The 22,843-nt window shown below is 44.9% G+C and overlaps 1 protein-coding gene across 3 annotated transcripts in view; it reads left to right on the top strand.

The window, feature by feature from the left end:
• Positions 1–22,843, top strand: part of atg9b (autophagy related 9B) — a 67,341-nt gene that overhangs the window by 28,885 nt on the left and 15,613 nt on the right. For 2 of the 3 annotated variants that reach the window (XM_072569635.1, XM_072569634.1), the window contains exons 6-12: positions 3,518–3,659; positions 4,385–5,133; positions 5,772–5,925; positions 6,059–6,238; positions 8,949–9,194; positions 13,168–13,400; positions 16,371–16,464. In XM_072569635.1, coding sequence (XP_072425736.1) covers positions 3,518–3,659; positions 4,385–5,133; positions 5,772–5,925; positions 6,059–6,238; positions 8,949–9,194; positions 13,168–13,400; positions 16,371–16,464 — 1,798 coding nt within the window. The remainder of the gene's footprint in view (positions 1–3,517; positions 3,660–4,384; positions 5,134–5,771; positions 5,926–6,058; positions 6,239–8,948; positions 9,195–13,167; positions 13,401–16,370; positions 16,465–22,843) is intronic. The other variant, XM_072569637.1, reaches the window with a different exon arrangement.

Here is a 22,843-nt window from a genome sequence, read left to right as displayed (position 1 = left end):
CATCTGAAAACAAACCTTTCTGCTCAGCAAGAAAACTTACAACCTGAACCTCAACCTGAGCTACAAATCTTCTCAAAAATCGTATCTTTGTCAATCTTTGGGGAAATCCACCATTGTGGATTCGGTGGGATAAACAGTAATACAGAGATTCCTGGGAGAGAATAGGGGGATGATTTCCCTGGGCTGGAGGACCCAGAATCAGGGGGCCATGTCCCAGAATAAGAGAGAGGAAATTCCCCTGCTGCTCAGTCTTAAATGGTTTGCCTCTTTATTCTGAGACATGGCCCCCTGAAGGTGGTGAATCTTTGGAATTCTGAACCTCTACTATTCTCTGGAGAAAAATTATTGAGTATATTCAAGACTAAGATGATATGTTTCTAAAGATTAAAAGCATCAAAGGATGTATGCAGGTGTTGTGCAGGAAGATGGTGCTGAAGTAGATAACCATGACCTCATTTAGAGGTGGGGGCTGAAAAGAACAAAGAAAATTTACAGCCCAGGAACAGGCCCTTCAGCCCTCCAAGCTTGAGCCGATCCAAACGTACTGTGTAAACCTGTCGGTCAATTCCTAAGCATCAGTATCCCTGAGCTCCCCACCTACTCATGTATCTGTCCAGATGCATCTTAAATGAATCTACTGTGCCTGCCTCTACCATCTCTGCTGGCAACATGTTCCAAACGCCCACCACCCTCTGTGTGAAGTACTTGCCGCGTGTATCCCCCTTAAACTTTTCACCTCTCACCTTGAAAGCGTGACCTCTCGTTATTGAATCCTTCACCCTGGGAAAAAGCTTATCGCTATCTATCCTGTCTATACCCTTCATGATTTTGTAAACCTCAATCAGGTCCCCCCTCAGTCTCCCTTTTTCTAATGAAAATAAAGCTAACCTACTCAACCTCTCTTCTTAGCTAACACCTTCCATACCAGACAGCATCCTCGTAAACTTTCTCTGAATCCTTTCCAAAGTGTCCACATCCTTTTGGTAATGTGGCGCCCAGAACTGTACACAGTATTCGAAATGCGGCCGAACCAATGTCTTGTACAATTTTAACATGACTTGCCAGCTCTTATACTCAATACCCAGTCCGATGAAGGCAAGCATACTATATGCCTTCTGGACCATTCTATCCACCTGTGCAGCAACCTTCAGGGTACAATGGATCTGCACTCCCAGATCCCTCTGCCTATCAACTTTTCCCAAGGCTCTTTCATTCATTGTATAATTCACTTTAGAATTAGTCTTGCCTAAATGCATCACCTCACATTTGTCTGGATTGAAAACCATCCGCCCAACTCTCCAGTCTATCTACATCCTTCTGTATTCTCTGACAGTCCCTTATGCTTTCTGCTACTCCACCAATCTTAGTGTCATCTGCAAACTTTCTGATCAGATCAACAGTGCCCTCTTCTAGATCATTTATGTATATCACAAACAACAGTGGCCCCAATACTGATCCCTGTGGAACCCCACTGGTCACCTTTCTCCATTTCGGGAAACTCCCTTCAACTACTACTCTCTGTCTCCTGTTGCTCAACCAGTTCTTTATCCACCTAGCTAGAACACCCTGCACACCATGTGACTTCACTTTCTCCATTAGTCTACAATGGGGAACCTTATCAAACGCCTTACTAAAGTCCATGTGTATGACATCAACAGCCCTTCCTTTATCTATCAACTTGGTCACTTCCTTGAAGAGCTCTAAGTTGGTAAGGCACCATCTCCCCCGCACAGATCCATGTTGCCTATCACTGATAAGTCCATTCTTTTCTAAATATAAATAGATCCTATCCCTTAGTATCTTCTCCAGCAACTTCCCCACCAATGATGTCAGACTCACTGGTCTGTAGTTCCCCGGAATATCCCTTACTACCCTTCTTGTACAGGGAGACAACATGAGCAACCCTCCAGCCCTCCAGCACCTCACCTGTATTTAAGGATGCCATAAAGATATCTGTCAGGGCCCCAACTATTTCCTCTATCTCCTCCCTCAGCAACCTGGGATAGATCCCATCCGGTCCTGGGGATTTGTCCACCTTAATAACCTCTAGCCTACCCAACACAACTTCCCTACTTAGGTCAACGTGATCCAGACTATTCAAACTTCTATCTCTAATCTCAACATTCATCATGTCCCTCTCCTCACTGATGCAGCGTAATCATTCAGAATCTCACCCGTTCGCTCAGGTTCGACACACAGCCTTCCTTTGTTATCCTTTAGTGGACCAATCCATTCTCTAGTTACCTGCTTGCTTCTTACATAAGAATAAAATGCTTTCACATTCTCCTTAATTCTGCTCCTCCTTCTGATCCTAGTTGTTATGAGGGGCATGGGCAGGATGGACTGGAAGCAAATGTTAGACCATAAGACACAGGAGCAGAAATTAGGCCATTCACAGCCCATTGAATCTGCTATGCCACTTCATCATGGCTGATAAGTTTCTAAACCCCATTCTCCCACTTTCTACCCATAACGCTTGGTCCCCTTAACGATCAAGAACCTATCTATCTTAGTCTTAAATATATTCAATGACCTGGCCTCCACAGCCTTCTGTGGCGATGAACTTCAGAGATTCCCCACTCTCTGGCTGAAGAAGTTTCTCCTTACCTCTGTTCTAAAAGGTCTTCCCTTTACTCTGAGGCTGCACCCTTGGGTGCTAGTCTTTTCTACCAATGGCAACATTTTCCCAACATCTACTCTCCAGGCCATTCAGTATTCTGTAAGCTTTAATTAGATTTCTCCCCCCCGCCCCCCCTACATCCTTCTAAACTCCAAGTACAGACCCAGAGTCCTCAAACTTTCCTCATATGTTAAGCTTTTCATTCCTGGGACCATTCTCATGAACCTCCTCTGAACCTGTTCCAGCCAGTGCGTCCTTTCTGAGATATGGGGCCCAAAGCTACTCCCAATGCTCCAAATGAGGTCTGACCAGAGCTTTACAGAACCTCAGAAGTACATTCCTGCTTTTATATTCAAGTCCTCTCAAAATAAATGTCATCATTGCATTTGCCTTCCTAACTACTGATTCAACCTGCAAGTTTACCTTGAGGGGATCCTGGACTAGAACTCCCAAGTCTCTTTGCACTTCAGACTTCTCCTTAGTTGAAAGGTTAATAACAAAGAGACATATTTTAAGGTGTAGAGCAAGAGGTTTTGAGGGGATTTGAGGAAAGATATTCTTGGCTGAGAGAGTTAGTCAGAAATGCACTTCCTGGGGGGCAGGAAATGTAGCAAACCTCACACCCTTGAAAAAGGGTGAACACTTGAAATGTCAAAACATGAAGACTATGGGGCAGTCTGTGAAAAGTGGGATAGTGTAGATAGGTCAGCACAGATTCGACGGGCCAAAGGATCTCTTAACATGCTTTATGACTCTCTGACTCTGCATTTCATAAAAATGGCTGTTAAAAAAGTGCTAAACAGTTGACCTGTTAAACTTTTTATTATTTTGCCTTTTTGAAATCAGCATGGATTCCTTCCTAATCCTGATTTCTATTACTGCTTTTGTTCTCACAAGGATTCAGAAGAATGGTTGGATTATCTTCCTCCTGACCATGGCTGCAGTGTTCTGGGTGTACCGCTTGGTCAAAGTCATCTGCAATCTGTTGAGTTATTGGGAAATCAGAACGTTCTACATCAAAGCACTGAAGATCCCTACGGTATGACCCACACCTCACTACTCAGTTAACAGAACCTGTTCAGAATCCTTTGAATGCATTCTGTATTAGGTTTGTTGGTGTTTCAGTCTCCTCTTGTACCCATTCACTGTTTAGTTGTGTCAGTATGTCAGTTTTAGTTGCTGTGATACATTGGTGTTGGAACCTTGTAGCATTTTGATAAAACTGAGTTTCTGACCCAGCCAGATCAGAGGGCTGCTAAGAATGAAATGCACTGGTGACAGACTGGATTCACCTATCGACCTGGACTGGGAAAGGACAGCAGGTTTCATCCCAGAAAGTTCATCAGGAAGCCAATCTGTCAGCTTCGTGTCCCTTTTAGGTCACAGGCTTCTATGTTCCAGTGTTTTTTTTTTGTAAATTACCTGTGGTAGGATTTGTACTGTACATTTTCTCGCCCAGGTTCCTGTGTTATGAGCCTGATAACAAAGCCACTATCTCACCATGAAGGTCACTTCAGGTGTTCAAAGTTAAAAATCTCACAACACCAGGTTATAGTCCAGCAACTTTATTTGGAAACAGCTCTGGTCTTTCATCAGGGAGTTGGAAGGAGCAGTGCTCTGAAAGCTAGGTGCTTCCAAGTAAATCTGTTGGACAATAACCTGGTGTTGTGTGATTTTTTTTTGTTCTAACTTTGTCCACCCGAGTCCAACACTGGCTCCACCACATCATGTCAGGTGTTAACAGTCTTTTGCTGCCTTCTCCAGGTTGAATTGTGTAACTACAGCTGGCAGGAGGTGCAAGCCCGTCTGATCCTGCTGCAGCGGGAACAGCAAATGTGCATCCACAAGAAGGAGCTGACTGAGCTCGACATCTACCATCGCATCCTCCGCTTCAAGAACTACATGGTGGCCATGGTGAACAAGTCGCTGCTACCCGTCCGCCTCAGCCTTCCACTGATGGGCGACACTATCTTCTTCTCCCAAGGCCTCAAGTACAATTTTGAGATGATCTTCTTTTGGGGCCCTGGATCTCTCTTCCAGAATAAGTGGAACCTTCACCCCAAGTATAAGCGTTCTGGGAGCCGGTTGGAACTGGCACAGCAGCTCAGTCGCACAGTACTGTTGATTGGCATTGCCAACCTCCTGCTCTGCCCCTTCATCCTGGTGTGGCAGATTCTCTATGCCTTCTTCAGTTACACGGAGGTGATCAAGAGAGAGCCAGGCAGCCTGGGGGCCCGCCGTTGGTCTCTCTTTGGGCGTCTGTACCTACGGCACTTCAACGAGTTGGACCACGAGCTGCAGGCCCGTCTCAGCCGAGGCTACAAGCCTGCCACCAAGTACATGAACTCTTTCACCTCGCCACTGCTCACCGTCTTCGCACAGAACCTGGCCTTCTTCTCAGGCTCCATCCTGGCAGTCCTCATCGCCCTCACTGTCTATGATGAGGATGTGCTCACAGTACAGCACATCCTGACTGCCATCACCGTGCTTGGCATCGTGGTGACAGTATGCAGGTGAGGTCAGGGGAAGGTGACTGACAGACCCCAGACAAGCATAAAAATCCAGCTTGGAATAAGTCACTGTATCTCAGCACAAAGGGGACACTGAGAGGGATTGGGACTCGAAACTGTAGGCTGACATTTCATAATAACCATTTTAAGCTGAAAGTAGACCCCTCTCTACCATTTTAAGTTGAAGGTAAAGCTCCTCTGCTATTTTAAATGGAAAACAAACAGAGTATACTGTTCCCATCATAGGGTTAAATACAGAGTAAAGCTTCCTGTACTCTTTGAAACTAAAAGATAAAGCATTTGTCGATACAGTTTCCATCAACCATGCCTAGAACAGGGCCAGCATAGAGTTAGATACAGAGGAAAGAATCCTCAACTTTTTTTTAATATATATATATATATATATAATGCAAGTAAAGGTGCTCTGCTCTTAAAATATCAAAGTAAAGGTGCCTTTTCACTGTTCCCATAAAACATTTCCAGGACAGGGACAGCTCAGTGTAGACTTGTGGTATCACAGTTATAATGTGCAGCTCTCATCTTTCAGTGTTGACTATTTATGGAGTAATGCTGACTCTGACCATGTTGCTGTTTGAGACAGTTTATGGAATAGTGTTGAATGCTGACGTATTTATCGCCAGGTCTTTCATTCCTGACGAGTACATGGTGTGGTGCCCGGAGCAGCTCCTGCAGTGTGTACTGGCCCACATCCACTACATGCCTGACCACTGGAAAGGAAATGCTAATAAATCAGAGACAAGAGATGAGATGGCTCAGCTCTTCCAGTACAAAGCGGTATGTTAATGTCAGAATGCATCATAGTGTTTGGGAGAGTGTAGAAGTGAGTCTGGTATAACATTGCACTGACTTTTGCTGAGGGGCGTTTGGGTGAGTCTGACTGACCCATAATCCATTTGGTGTTTTCCAGGTGTTTATTCTGGAGGAGTTGCTCAGTCCCATCATCACTCCATTTGTCCTGATCTTCTCCTTGCGTCCGAAATCCCTAGAGATCATTGACTTTTTCCGGAACTTCTCAGTGGAGGTGGTGGGAGTGGGTGACATCTGCTCCTTTGCACAGATGGATGTCCGGAAACATGGGAACCCAATGGTATGCGTGAGCTACAGTTGGCGATACAGTTACAGCCAGCTGGCTAATAGTGCGGGTAGTGGTGTCCTTCACTCACATTCACATTGGCTAGGTGGTTAACAGTCAGTAAGAAGGTTTTAGCTTACAGGAAGATAATAACAGATTGGTCAGTTGTGGCAGATTAAGTTCAACCCTGGAAAGTGTGAAGTGATGCATTTTAGAAGACGTAACAAGACAATGGAGTAGTCACTGAATGACAGGACACTAGAAAGCTCTCAGGAATAGAGGGATCTTGGGATGCTTGTCCACAGATCCCTGAAGGCAGCAGGACAGGTTAATGATAATAGGGTGGTTAAGAAGGCATATGGGGTCCTTGCTTTCATAGATGAGAAGAAGAGGGAGATTATGCTGGAGCTGTACAAAACTTTGGTGAGGCCACAGTATTCATTTCTGGTCTCCACACTAGAGGGAGGATGATTGCACTGGAGGGAGCACATAAGAGATTCAGCAGGATATTTCCTGGAGTGGAACATTTTAGCAATGAAGAGAGACTGGATAAGCTTGTGTTATTTTCTTAAGAGCAGAGAAGACTGAGGATAGCTGATAGAGGTGTACAAAAGGTTATGGGGCATGGACAGAGTGGGTTGAAAGCAGCTGTTCCCTTCAGTTGAAAGATTAATACAAGGGGGTATAATTGTAAGGTGATTGGCAGGAGGTTTCGATGGAATTTCAGAAAGTTTTTTTTCACATAGAGGGAATCTGGAGTGCAGAGAATAGGAGGGGAGCTGAAGCAAGATGTCTCACAACCTTTTAAAAAATACTTGGGTTAGCATTTGAAATGTCATGACATTCAAGGCTATGGACTAATTGCTGGAAAGCAGGACTATCATAGATTTGGAGTAGGTTTTGTCAGTACTGTACTGTATAATTTTATGAAACCAGCTGATCTCATTGCTGGACTTGTCAGATTCCAAACTAAAACCTGACTTCAATAGATCAGGTTTTTATTTTGGTTTTATCAAGATGGTCTTTTCCTGAAGCACGAGGCGCAATCTTTAACAATTAAAATAAAAGTTTATCACACATAAGAAATGAAAATCTAAAAAGAATAAACCAAGCTATTCATACACAATTTAAAGATTTCAAAACACAGGGCAAACTGCGACCTTATTGACCCTGACATTTAAAGTACTCAAATACCAAAGAGAATTTCCTGCCCCCTCGCATCAAAAGGCTTTAACACTTCCCAATCATTTGAATTTGATAACCTCTTCCTTGAGTCTTCATGAAGTGGAGGTGCCAGTGTTGGACTGAGGTAGGCAACACAACACCGGGCTATAATCCAAGAAGTTTACTTGGAAGTACAAGCTTTTGGAGCGCTGCACCCTTTGTCAGGTAGCTAGTGGGGCAGGATCATAGGACGCAGAATTTATAGTAAAAGGTCAAAGTGTCAGACACTGATGCAATGTATTGAACAAACCTAGATTGCTATTAAGTCTTTAATCACTTAGAATGGGGATGCAGGTTTTGATTGATTAATATGTAAATCCCAGAACTTCTTTCAAGTCATGGTCCTGAAACAACTTAAGGTTTTGTCGGGTTTTAAAAAAAAGTGACATCTCGGGTTAGACAATACATTAAAGGTGTGAGGTTAGCATCTAGGCTGTATTCCAAACTTGAGTCAGACTGGTTGTATTTCCAAAGTAGGAAGGTCAGTTGATGTAACATTTTATAAATTCCTATTTGTATCAGTTGTATGATACTTTGATCTTTTACTATAAATTCTATGTCCAATGATCCTGCCCACTGAGTCACCTGATGAAGGAGCAGTGCTCCGAAAGCTTGTAGTTTCAAATAAACCTGTTGGACTATAGCCTGATATTGTGTGATTTTTAACTTTGAGTCTTCATGCAATTGAACTTTGACTTTCCCAGCTTCAAATAACCCCTTCAGCATTTTAATTAAACATCTGGTCTGGAACTTTCAAACTAAACTCCTTACCTTGATCTATTTCTCAACCTGCTAAACAATTCCCTTGCTTCAGGAGCATTTCTCTGACAATCCAACTTTAGCCAAGACTCTGCAAAACTGAAAACCAAAAAGGCTTTCCAAACTGTAGGTGTTTTCCCCTCATCCAAAAACCATTCCAGGTTCTTACAACAAGCCTACTGCACAACTGTTCACTCTGTTCATTCATAAAGCTTCCTCAATGCAAACAAAACCCCATTCGGCTCCAAGAACCATCTCTCATGCTGTTTTCAAAAGAAATCACCATGGCAATAGCAATACTTTAAATTTAATCATTAAATCTCTTCACACCCACAGAAAGCCCACTAGTATAAATCTAAAAATCAAAAATACATGATCTTAAGTGTGGATAAATCACACATTTTACAGCAGTTTTAAGGAAACTGCTGATATTTGCATGAACAAGAGACAGTTGCATAGGTTCCTTTAAAGACATACTCTCTGGACTTCAATATTCCCATATTCTCTGCTTCCCAGAGGGCAGGACCAGCAAGGAGAAAACCTGGCTATAATCTCATCAGTATGGTCCAATGTTGGGTGTGAACCTTTCTGTTTATTTGTTTATAGGAATGTGGATATTATTGGTGAAGCCACTGCTGATTGCCTGTCCTGAACTCCATTGAGAACTGTAGATCCTTGGATTTGAATGATTTGATGTTGAGGCTGAGTGTATCCAGTTGTGGTGGTGATTTTTTTTTTGCAGTGGCTGTCAGAAGGCCAGACGGAAGCCTCGGTGTACCAACAGGCAGAGAATGGGAAGACTGAACTCTCTCTCATGCACTTCACCATCACCAATCCACAATGGCACCCTCCTCAGGATAGCTCGGTCTTCATTAGTCATCTGAAGGAGAAGGTACAGCATGATGCAGCCACTGGTCCACCCGCCCAGCATCTCCTGTCCGACACACCACTCTGCAACTCCCTGCTCTCCAACGAGTCGACAAATATTGTAAGTGCAAATACTTTAAGATAATCCAAATATCAAGGAAGGAATACTGGGTCAGATGAAGAGTGTGGAAAGAAATCTGACCCCTGTAAACCTGCACGGAATTATAAAGTGATTATTAAAGCACAGAAGGTTGCTGTTCAGCATCTTGAGTCCATGCCAGCACTTCATAGGACACCCCAGTCAGTCCCATGCTTCTGCCTGATCCCCATAGCCTTGCAAGTTTATTTCCCTCAGGTCCCCATACAGTCATCTTGAGCATTATAAATTGTTTCCAATTCCTCCATTCTCGCAGGCAATATGTTTGACCTTTACCACTTACTGTCAATAAGCATTGTTCCTGCTATACCTGCATTTCTTTCCACGTATCCCTTCATTCTCATATTATCAGCAAATTGGAATGGCATTTCCTCATAACATCTAAACCTGTTATCATCTCTGGCCTCATTCAAATCTCTCCCCAGTCTCATTTGCAATGAGATCAACTCCAGAATATCCAACTGAACCTTGTAGCTGAAATCCCTCATCCCCTGAAGCATGAAGGTAAATCTTTTCTGCATTGTCTGAAACGTGAGAACCAGAATTAGATACAATGCTCTAATTATGGTCTAACCGGAGCTTTATAAAGGTTCAACAAAAAGGCCGGGTAGCTTCAACTGCTTCATCAATAACTTTCCCTCCTTTTTTTTATTGTCTTATGGGACATGGACATTGCTAAATGGTCCATCCCTAGTTGTAAATGAGAAGGTGGTGGTGAGCTGCCTTCTGGAACAGCTGCAGCCAGACTCACAATGCCGTTAGGGAGGGAATTCCAGGATTCTGACCCAGCAGCACTGGGACAATGTTGATAACTCTTTAAGTCAAAATGGTGAGTGCCTTGGTGAGGAACTTGCAGGAGTGATGTTCCCATGTATCTGCTGCCCTTGTCCTTCCAGATGGAAGTGGTCCTGGATTTGGAAGGTATTGCCTAATGATTGTTGGTAAATTTCTGCAGTGCAACTTGTAGATAGCACACAGTGCTGCTACTGAGGGTCGGTGGTGAAGGGAATGGATGTTTGTGGATGTGGGTGCCAGTCAAGTGGGCTGTTTTGTCCTGGATGGTATTTGTATGTCCCTTACAGTCACAAGTGGGAAGTTATAATGAGGAACAAAGAGATGACGGATCAATTAAATACATACTTAGATTCTGTCTTTACAAAGGAGGACACAAATAACACCCCCAAAAATGTTGGGGAATACTGGGTCTAGTGAGATAGAAGAACTGAAGGAAATCTCTTAGTAGGGAAATAGTATAGGGGAAATTAAAAGGATTTAAGACAAATTCCCAGGGCCTGATAATTTATAGCCCAGGGTACTTAAGGAATTGACTGTAGAAATCATTGGTGGTAGCCATCCAAGATGCTGTAGACTCTGGAACAATTCTATGCATTGGAAGGTAACTAATCCAACCTCAACTTAAAAAGGGAGGGAGAGAGAAAATTGGGAATTGTAGACCAGTCAGTCTGATGTCAGTAATGGGGAAAATACTAGAACCCATAATGAAAGCACTTGAAAAACAGTGGAGAAAGTGAGGACTGCAGATGCTAGAGATCAGAGCTGAAAATGTGTTGCTGGAAAAGCGCAGCAGGTCCGGCAGCATCCAAAGAGCAGGAGAATCGACGTTTCGGGCATAAGCCCTTCTTCAGGAATGTTTCTATGTCATTCACAGAGAAAGACTAGCGTTTATGCGGCAATATCTGACCACAGGATTCCTGAAGAAGGGCTTATGCCCGAAACGTCAATTCTCCTGCTCCTTGGATGCTGTCTGACTTGAAAAACAGTGACAGGATCAGACAAAGTTAGTATGGATTTACAAAAGGGAGGTCATGCTTGATATATCTCCTGGGATTCTTTGAGGACATAACTGGTAGAGTTGATAAGGGAAACTGACTTGATGTGGTTTACTTGGACTTTCAGAAGGCTTTCAGCAAGGTCCCACATAAGAGATTAGTGTGTAAAATTAAGCACATGCGATTGGGGATAGTATCGTGACATAGAGAACTGGGTTGTGGACAGGAATCAAAGAGTAAAAACAAATGGGTCTTTTTCCGAGTGACAGGCAGTGACTCATGGGGTACTGAAGGGATCAGTGCTAGGACCTCCGCTATGTGTAATAATTATTTAGTTGATTTAAGTGATGGAACCACATATAATATCTCCCAGTTTGCAGCTGGCACGAAGCTGGGTGGGAGGATAAGCTCTAAGGAGGATGCAGAGATGCTTCAGTGGGATTTCAACAAGTTGAGTGAGTAGGTAAATGCATGGCAGATGCAATATAATATGAATAAATGCTAAGTTATCACCATGGTAACAAAAAAACAAGAATTCAGATTATTATCTGAACGGTGATAAATTGGGAAAGGGGGAGGTGCAGTGAGACCTGGGTGTCCTTGTACATCAGTCGCTAAAAGTAAGTGTACAGGTGCGTTAGGTGGTGAAGGTAAATGGTATGTTAGCCTTCAGAGTGAGAGGATTCAAGTACAGGGGCAAGGATATCTTGCTGCAGTTGTACAGGGCCTTGGTGTGACCACATCTGCAGTATTGTGTGCAGTTTTTGTCTCCTCTGAGGAAGGATGTTCTGATTACAAAGAGATAAAAACAATGACGGCAGATGCTGGAAACCAGATTCTAGATTAGTGGTGCTGGAAGAGCACAGCAGTTCAGGCAGCATCCAAGGAGCTTTGAAATCGACGTTTCGGGCAAAAGCCCTTCATCAGGAATAATTGATTACGAAGAGAGTGCAACAAAGACTGACTCTTGAGATGACAGAACTGATGTATGAATATTGTCTTAACCAATACAGTTTATGTTTGCTGGAGTTTCGAAGAATGGGAGGCAGGAAATCTCCCACAAAATTCCAGCTGGACCAGACAGGAGTAAATACAAGAAAGATATTCTCAAACACCAGGGGGTCCAGAACCAAGGTCACAGTCTAAGGAGATGGCCTAGGCTATTTAGGACTGAGTTGAGGAGAAACGTTTTTACCCAGAACAGTGAGCCTGTGGAATTCTCTGCCACTGAAAGTGGTTGAGGCCAAAACATTATATGTTTTCAAGAAGGAGTTATGTATAGCCCTTAGGGCTAAAGGAGTCAAAGGGTATGAAGACAAAGCAGGGATAGGCAGCCCAGTTAGATGATTAACCATGGTCCTACTAAATATTGAAGGACTGACTCCTGTTCCCATTTCCACTTTTCCATGTTCAAATGCAATAGGACCTGGACAATATCCAGGTCTGCGCTGATAAGTGGCAAGTAACCTTCACACCCCACATGTGCTAAGCAATGACTATGTACAACACTAGAGAAACTAACAATCCTCTCTTGTCATTCGATGCCATTAACATTGCTAAATCCTCCAATATCATTCTGGGATATCATAGAATGGAAACTGTTCAAAGTTTGGGAATTCTATGGCAAGTAATTCACCTCTTGTCTCCCAAAAGCCTGTCCATCATCTAAAAGGTACAAGTCAGGAGTGTGATGGAATGCTCCCCACTTGTCTGGATGTGTGTAGTTCCAATGACACTCCAGAAGCTTAACACCATCCAGGACAAAGCAGCCCACTTGATTGGCACCACAATCACAAGCATCCACTCCCTTCCCCACCGATGCTACTTCCATGAGATTAAAGAATGAGTTATAACAATCCTGTGGAAAGCGTGTTCCCCAGTATTCGGGCCAATTTTTATTCCTCAACCAGGACCAAAAAGCAATTAAATAGTCATTTATCTTGTTTTTTGCAGGTTCTTGTTGTGCATAGGCTGTCAAATTTACCTGCTCTTAAAACTGGAACAGTGAAGGCTGAGTAGAGATCTAGTAATTACAGCATTCTTTCATCAGCTGTCAACTGCTTTAGATGTCCCAGGAATGGGAAAGGCATTACAAACCTGCAGGTTGCTTCTTTCAGTAGCTCATACATGTTTTGGTTTTCTTGCAGCCTGAGAATCTCATTGTAAGTTTGCTCACGCGCTCAGCACTACCTGGCTCACTGCTGACTGGCAGAGATGGATGTTTTGGGCAATCCTGTAGTACTGCCTCAGCTGCTGCTAGCGTCCTGGCTTCGCTGTCCTCATCTCACCATCCAACTCGGACAAGATCCCACACTCTCCTCATGGAGAACGGTGCTGAGAGTTCATTGTATCGCAGTGACAGGACAATTATGGAAGAGAGGTAACAATCCAAGGCCCTCGATAATATGGAACTAGGTAGAGAAAGACTGTCAGATGAGAAGGGATGAAGTAGATTGAATCTGTTCTCATTGCAGTTTAAAACACTGAGTGGCAACCTTTAATGAAACATAAAAAACTCTTAGTGGGCTAAGACAGGGTAGACGCAGAAATGCTGTTTCCCCTTGTGGGAGAGTCTAAGACCAGAGGGCTTGGTCTCAGAATACGGGATCACATATTTAGGGCAGAGATGAGAAGGAATTACTTGTCTCAGAGGGGAGTGAATCTGTGGAAGGTTATACCACAGAGGGCTGTTGGAACTGAATGATTAAATATATTCAAGGCTGAGGTAGAGAGACTTTTAAATCAGTAAGGGAATCAAGAGAGGAAAGATTTAATTCAAGAGAGCCATGATTTAATTGAATGGTGGAGCAGACCTGATGGACTGAATGGCCTACTCCTGTTCCTACATCTTATGGAAACAGAAAACTGTGGAGGTGTGACATCTCTGAAACAAACTGAAATGCAGTAAGTGTTCTAACACCTGTGGGGATCAGTCAGCTCACTTGGCTCAACAGCCAAGTGAGAGTACAGCAGAATTACACCAATGGAATGGGTCCAATCTGCAGCTCATGGTGACCTGCTCCCTTTACTGTGTGCCTGATGTGGAGTGATCCCTCCTCAAACTATACAGTTTAACCATTTGTCTCTCTGCCAAGGTGAGGGATACTTCTGGTCCCTTGTGGACAACAGTAAAGGCAAATTAACTCCAATAAAATCTCTAGGTTGTGTCACGTGGGAAATGCAGATTAAACCGAGCAGCAAAACAACCTCATAACTGACAGTACAGCAAGTGATAGGGGCACATACACTATCACAGCATTGTGTGGGAAATATCCTATGTCTTTCTGCATTATTCCTTTAAACCTCTGACCTTTCCAAAAGGTAGAAAGATTCTCAGAGCGTTTGACAAGAATCTGATAGTTTTTACGACTAATCAGTTTCTCTGCTGTTGGCAACCAGGTGAACAGGTTTGAAGTCTAAAATTGTATGTTCCTGGGATGTGGGCATCATTGGCTGGACCAGTATTTATTGCCTATTCCTAGTTGGCCTTGGGAAGGTGGTGGTGAGCTGCCTCTTAAACCACAGAGGCCCTTTGGTTGTAGGTGAAACTGCACTACTCTCACGGAGGGATTTTTTTCAGGATAGCAAAAGATTGTCCTATTTGATTCTAGTTTTGTTTGCACACATTGATGCCAAGCTCTGTTAAATGTGACCTTGGGACATCATCATCTTTCCTTCACTGTGCTGGGTCAAAAACATTGAACCATAAAATATTCCTGGGCTTTGCACTGAAACTAGTTATAACAACATAAGAGCATGTGAAATAGGAGCTTGAGTAGGCCGTTCTGTCCCTCCAGCCTGCTGCACCATTCAACAGGACCATGCCTCATCTGCCCTAGGCCCCAACTCTTCTCTCATGCTAGCTCAGCATAACCATCAACTCCCTGACACTTCAAACATCTATCCATCTCCTATTTAAATACTTCGTGATCTGGGGCAGGGAATTCCAGAACCTCACTACCCTCTAAGAGAAGAAATCCCTTTGCCCCTCAGTTTTAAATCGGTGCTTCTTTATTCTATAATCACATTCCCTAGTTCGGAGTTCCCCAAAATAAGTATAGACAGTTCTGATCCATTCAGGATGGGCATAACACTGTTCCATTATCAGAACAAAGTTTGAATTTCAAATGGGTGTAAATATTGCTAAATGTGAGATGACATATTGCTCAGAATCAGGAATGAGCCAACCAGGTTTCTTACATAATACAAAGAATACGCTTATTGCAAACAAAACTCGTTTGGGCAAAAATGTAAAGTTTATTTAAATACAGAAAACGTAGCTGCCCAAGTAGACAGTGGCAAAGTGATAATGTCACTGAACTCATCTTGCAGAGACTGAGGCTGATGCTTGGGGACCATTGGTTCAAATCGCACTTTGACAACTGGTGGAAGTGAAATTTAATGAATAAAATTAGTCTCAGTGTTGGTAACCATGTGACTATAATCAATTTCATCATAAATACCCATCTGGTTCGTTGATATCCTTTCAGGAAGGGAACCCAGCATCCTTACCTGGTCTGGCCTACATGTGACCCAGACCCACAGCAATGTGGCTGACTCTGAACTGCCCTTGGAAATAGCCTGGCAAGCCACTCTGTTCAAGGGACAATTAGGGATGGCCAACAAATCGTAGCCCTGCCACTGAGACTTCCCATGAAAGAATAAAAAAAACTGTCCTTTTTGGAAAAATATCACACAGTTTCCCAAAAATCACAAAACTTCACAGAGTGTTACTGTGAAGGTACTTTGGCCAAGTAAGTGTTAAGTTCAGGGCAAAAGAATTATTTGCAGATTATCCCAATTATTTGCAGATGGTCTGTAGCTGAAGAAGTCACTTTACATTGAAGCTGTTGGCATTGGCATTTCTTGCCGAGTCAGGTACGGCTGGCTAAATGAACTTCTTCTGGAGACTGGTGGCAGTTTCCAAATTCTCCGAATTTGATTTGATTTATTACTGTCACGTGTATCATGTTCCAGTGAATAATGTGCTCCAGGCAGATCAAGTGCATCAGGGTAACAGAACAGAAAGCAGGATTCAATGCTACAGCTGCAGAGAGAGATCAACATTAAAATAATATTACAAATTAATATTTTAGATGACACTTCTTTTATAAGACAGTAAGGGATAACAGTTAGCAGGTTATAACTGACCTTGGAGATTATGGTGCAACCAATTAGTTTATGGCTAGAAAACAAGAATATGACTTTGAAATGGGGTCAGCAATAACCATATTGTAGGTTGGAGTAGGCATGGAGGGCGGAATAGTTTACTCTTTTACTGTGTTTAACTGTTAGTTCATGTTTAGTGCATCCAAACATGTCTAATCGCTGTGTTCTGTCTTTGCTCCAGCAGTACATCAGCAAGTGCAGGCTCTGGTAGATCTCTGCTTCTTGCCAACTTCGCTTCAACAGAAATGAGTCTTCATGCTATTTATATGCATGAGGTAAGAACATAATTACTTAAGATTTAACACCGGGTTAGATCGAGAGTAAAGCCCCTCCCCTTACATTGTCCCCATTAAAAATTCCCAGGACATACAGAGTAAAGCCCCTCTACTCTTTTAAACTGCAAGTAAAACTTTCTCCACACTGTCCCATAAAACATTCCCAGGACAGGGACAGCACAAAGTTATTTACAAAGTAAGGCTCTTCTACCTGTCCAGCACTTTGTGAGCCTCTGAATCACAGACTTTGTGTGTCCTGCGCTGAGCCAGTGTTTGAAATGCTTGTTATATTGTTTGTTTGGGGAATAGTTTTGTATCAGAAGATGAGTAACATTAAAGATGAGATGCAGTTCTGCCCCCGGCCCTGAAATTGTTTGGGTCAAAACCCATGATATAACTTCTGTCTTTTTTAAAAAATAAAGAAAGCAGAAGTGACAAAGGTTGCTGAGAGCAGGACAGTGGATGTTGTCGACATGGAATTTAGCAAGGCCTTTGACAAGGCCTCATGGCAGGCTGTTACAGATGGTGACGTCACATGGGATCTGTGGTGATCTGGTAAGATGGATACTCAGAGCGCTTCAGAGAACATCTCCGGGACACCCACACCAATCAACCCCATCGCCCCGGGGCCGAACACTTCAACGCCTCCTCCCACTCCGTCGAGAACATGCAGGTCCTGGGCATCCTCCATAGCCACTCCCTCACCACCCGACACAAGAAGGAAGAAGGCCTCATCTTCGGCCTTGGGACCCTCCAACCCCCTGTCATCAATGTGGACTTCACCAGTTTTCTCATTTTCCCCTCCCCCGACCTCATGCAAGTTCCAACCTCCCAGCTCAGCACCGCCCTCATGACCTGTCCTACCCGCCAATCTTCCTTCCCACCCATACACTCCACCCTCCTCTCTGACCTATCACCATTACCCCCACCTCCATCCACCTATTGCACTCTCAGCTACCTTCTCCCCAGCCCCACCCCGCTGCCATTTATCTCTCTACCCCCCCCGAGGCTCCCACCCTCATTCCTGATGAAGGACTTTTGCCCGAAATGTCGATTTTCCTGCTCCTCTGATGCTGCCTGACAGGCTGTGCCTTTCCAGCACCACACTCTTGGCTCTTATCTCCAGCATCTGCAGTCCTCACTTTTGCCAAGGTGAATACAGAACTGGCTTAATCACAGAAGACAGGGAGGAGCAGTGGGATGGTGTTTTTCTGACTGGAGTTCTGGGACCAGTGGTGTTCCGCGTTAATTAGTAATATATGAATGATTTGAAAGCAAATGAAGGTGATCTGATTCGAAAGTTTGTGGACAACACAGATCAGGAAAGGTGTGGATAATGAAGAGGATTGCTAGAAGGGTTTAAATTGGCTGGAGAAATGGTATCTTGAATTTAACCCTAGTTGAGCTATAAGGAGAAGCGGAACAGGCTGGGGCTGTTTTCCCTGGAGCGTCAGAGGCTGAGAGGTGACCTTATAGAGATTTACAAAATTATGAGGGGCATGGATAGGATAAATAGATAAAGTCTTTTCCCTGGGATCGGGGAGTCCAGGACTAGAGGGTATAGGTTTATGGTGAGATGGGAAAGATATAAAAGAGACCTAAGGGGCAACTTTTTCACACAGAGGGTAGTACGTGTATGGAATGAGCTGCCAGAGGAAGTGGTGGAGGCTGGTACAATTGCAACATTTAAAAGGCATTTGGATGGGTATATGAATAGGAAGGATTTGGAGGGATATGGGCCAGGTGCTGGCAGGTGGGACTAGATTGGGTTGGGATATCTGGTCGGCATGGACGGGTTGGACCGAACGGTCTATTTCCATGCTGTACATCTCTATGACTATAAGTGATGTACTTTGGAAGGTCAAATACAGGAGGGAAGTATACAGAAAATAGCAAAACCCAAAGAAGCATTAACATACAGAGGGAACCAGACCTACAGATCCACAATTCCCTGAAAATGTCAATGACAGTGGATAATGTGGTCAGAGAGGCATGTGGCATTGTGCTTCATCAATCAGGGTATAACAATTAGCAAGTCACGTTGCTGCTGTATAGAACTGTGTTAAAGCCGCATTTGGAATCTTGTGTACAGTCTTGGTTGCACGATCAAAACGATATAGAGGAAGGGGATGTTGCAATAAAGACATAGAAGGAAGTGAACAAAGCTGAGCGCTATTACTGACGAGGATTTTTTTCTGTTGCCGTAGTCTTACCAGACTGTAGGGCCACTCTCTCATGAGAGAGACAACTGGTGGTGGAGGGGAGAGATTGAGAAGGATAGTCCTTCATTGTAACCTCAGCTGGTGTGGGGATTGAACCAATGCTATAGGTATCACACTCCTTCACAAACCAGCCATCCAGCCAATTGAGTTAACTGACCCCCACTGATTAGGAATGATTAACTCTTTTCTCCAGAAAAGGGAAGTCATAGGAATGGCCCAATAGAGATGTGAAGGGATTTGAAAGAGTAGATTGTGGGGAGCCATTTAGGTACAGGCCATAAATATCAGATACAGTCTGTTTTGCTATAACGCGGTAGTTGCATTCCCGCACTATAACGTGGTAGTTGCACTCCCTCGCTATAAAGCGGTAGTTGCATTCCCGCGCTATAAAGCGGTAGTTGCATTCCCGCGCTATAACACAGTAGTTGCATTCCAGCGCTATAACACGGTAGTTGCAGTCCCGCGCTCTAACGCGGTAGTTGCAGTCCCGCGCTCTAACGCGATAGTTGCAGTCCCGCGCTATAACGCGGTAGTTGCAGTTCCGTGCGATAACATGGTAGTTTCATTCCCTCACTATAACGCGGTAGTTGCATTCCCGCGGTAGTTGTAGTCCCGCGCTATAACACGGTAGTTGCAGTTCCACGCTATAACACGGTAGTTGCATTCTCTCGCTATAACACAGTAGTTGCAGTCCCACGCTATAACGCGGTAGTTGCATTCTCTCGCTAGAACGGGGTAGTTGCATTCCCGCGGAAGTTGTAGTCCTGCGCTATAATGCGGTAGTTGCAGTCCCGTGCTATAAAACGGTAGTTGCATTCCCATGCTATAATGCGGTAGTTACAGTCCCGCGCTATAATGCAGTAGTTACAGTCCCGCACTATAACGCGGTAGTTTCAGTCCTGCACTATAACATGGTAGTTGCATTCCCTCGCTATAATGTGGTAGTTGCAGTCCCGTGCTATAACACGTTGCATTCCCTCGCTATAACGCGGTAGTTGCAGTCCCGCCATAACGCAGTAGTTGCATTCCCACGCTATAACACGGTGCTTGCTGTCCCACGCCATAACGCGGTAGTTGCATTCCCGCCATAACGCGGTAGTTGCATTCCCGCGCTATAACACGGTGCTTGCTGTCCCACGCTATAACGTGGTAGTTGCATTCCCGCGCTATAATGCGGTAGTTGCATTCCCGTGCTATAATGCGGTAGTTGCAGTCCCACGCTATAATCCGGGGGTTGCATTCCCACGCTATAACGCGGTAGTTGCATTCCCATGCTATAACGCGGTAGTTGCAGTCCCGTGCTATAATGCGGTAGTTGCAGTCTCATGTTATAACGTGGTAGTTGCAGTCCCACACTATAACGCGGTAGTTGCAGTTCCGTGCTATAATGCAGTGGTTGCATTCCCACGCTATAACACAGTTGCAGTCTCGCTCTGTAACGCGGTAGTTGCAGTCCCACACTATAACCCAGTAGTTGCATTCCCGTGCTATAACACTGTGGTTGCAGTCCCGCGCTATAACACAGTTGCAGTCTCGCTCTGTAACGCAGTAGTTGCATTCCCACGCTATAACCCGGGAGTTGCATTCCCACGCTATAACACTGTGGTTGCAGTCCCGCGCTATAACACGGTTGCAGTCTCGCTCTGTAACGCAGTAGTTGCATTCCCACGCTATAACCCGGGAGTTGCATTCCCATGCTATAACGTGGTAGTTGCATTCCCGTGCTATAACACAGTTGCAGTCTCGCTCTGTAACGCGGTAGTCGCAGTCCCACACTATAACACGGTAGTTGCAGTCCTGCGGTAGTTGCATTCCCGCGCTATAACCCAGGAGTTGCATTCCCACGCTATAACACGGTGGTTGCAGTCCCGCGCTATAACACGGTTGCAGTCTCGCTCTGTAACACGGTAGTTGCAGTCCCACAGTATAACCTGGTGGTTGCATTACCACGCTATAACCCGATAGTTGCATTCCCACACTATAACACGGCATTTGCATTCCCGCGCTATCACACGGTAGTTGCATTCCCACGCTATAATCCAGGGGTTGCATTCCCACGTTATAACGGGTTAGTTGCATTCCCGTGCCATAACGCGGTAGTTGCATTCCCTCGCCATAACGCGGTAGTTGCATTCCCACGCTATAACGCGGTAGTTGCATTCTCGCGCTATAACGTGGTAGTTGCATCCCTGCGCTATAACGCAATAGTTGCATTCCCGCGCTATAACGCGGTAATTGCATTCCCGCGCTATCACGCGGTAGTTGCATTCCCACGCTATCACGCGGTAGTTGCATTCCCACGCTATCACGCGGTAGTTGCATTCCCACGCTATCACGCGGTAGTTGCAGTCCCGCACTATAACACGGTAGTTGCAGTCCCATACTATAACCCAGTAGTTGCATTACCACGCTATAACCCACGAGTTGCATTCCCGCTATAACACGGCATTTGCATTCCCGCGCTATCACACGGTAGTTGCATTCCCGCGCTATAATCCAGGGGTTGCATTCCCACGTTATAACGCGGTAGTTGCAGTCCCGTGCTATAACCCAGCGGTTGCATTCCTGCGCTATAACGCGAGGGTTGCATTCCCGTGTTATAACCCGGTAGTTGCATTCCCGTGTTATAACCCGGTAGTTGAATTCCCACGCTATAACACGGTAGTTGAATTCCCGTGCTATAACACGGTAGTTGCATTTCCACACTATCACGCGGTAGTTGCAGTCCCGCGGTATAACCCAGAAGTTGCATTCCCGCTATAACCCGGGAGTTGCATTCCCGCTATAACACGGTAGTTGCATTCCCACGCTATCACGTGGTAGTTGCAGTCCCACGCTATAACCCGGTGGTTGCATTCCCACGCTATAACCCGGGAGTTGCATTCCCACGCTATAACACGTTAGTTGCAGTCCTGTGCTGTAACCCGGCGGTTGCATTCCCGCGCCAAAACACGGTAGTTGCATTCCCACGCTATCACGCGATAGTTGCAGTCCCACGCTATAACACGGTAGTTGCATTCCTGCGCTATAACGCTGTAGTTGCATTCCTGCGCTATAACACGGTAGTTGCATTCCCATGCTATAATGCGGTAGTTGCAGTCCCATGCTATAACACGGTAGTTGCATTCCCACGCTCTAACGCGGTAGTTGCAGTCCCATGCTATAACACGGTAGTTGCATTCCCACGCTCTAACGCGGTAGTTGCATTCACGTGCTATAAACCAGGAGTCGCATTCCCACGCTATAACTTGATAGTTGCATTCCCACGCTATCACTTGGTAGTTGCAGTCCCGCACTATAACCAGGCAGTTGCATTCCTGTGCTATAGCCCGGCAGTTGCATTCCCGCGCTATAACCCAGGGGTTGCACTCCCGTGTTATAACCCGGTAGTTGCAGTCCCATGCTATAATGCAGTGGTTGCATTCCCGCGCTATAACACAATTGCTGTCTCGCTCTGCAACGCAGTAGTTGCAGTCCCACACTATAACCCGGTGGTTGCAGTCCCACGCTATAACCCGGGAATTGCATTCCCACGCTATCATGCAGTGTTTGCAGTCCCACGGTAGTTGCATTCCCGCGCAATAACCCGGGAGTTGCATTCCCGCTGTAACACAGTAGTTACATTTCCATGCTATCACACGGCAGTTGCATTCCCGCGCTATAATCCAGGGGTTGCATTCCCGCGCTATAACGCGGGGGTTGCATTCCCGCACTATAACACAGTAGTTGCAGTCCCGCGCAATAACGCGGTAGTTGCAGTCCCGCGCAATAACGCGGTAGTTGCAGTCCCGCGCAATAACGCGGTAGTTGCAGTCCCGCACTATAACGCGATCGTTGCATTCCCATGCTATAACGTGATATTTACAGTCCCACACTACAACGTGGTTGTTGCTGTCCCGCGATGTAACGCGGTAGTTGCAGTCCCACAGTATAACCTGGTGGTTGCATTCCCACGCTATAACCCGGTAGTTGCATTTCCGCGCTATCACACGGTAGTTTTTTTCCCACGCTATAATCCGGGGGTTGCATTCCCACGTTATAACGGGTTAGTTGCATTCCCACGCTATAACGCGAAAGTTGCATTACCATGCTATAACCCGGGAGTTGCATTACCATGCTATAACCCAGTAGTTGCAGTCCCACGCTATAACCCAGGA

The sequence above is a fragment of the Chiloscyllium punctatum genome, chromosome 5, assembly GCF_047496795.1.
Source record: "Chiloscyllium punctatum isolate Juve2018m chromosome 5, sChiPun1.3, whole genome shotgun sequence".
Classification (NCBI taxonomy): Eukaryota; Metazoa; Chordata; class Chondrichthyes; order Orectolobiformes; family Hemiscylliidae; genus Chiloscyllium; species Chiloscyllium punctatum.
The sequence above is the reverse complement of the archived record's forward strand: the minus strand, read 5'-3'. Positions and strand labels throughout refer to the sequence as shown.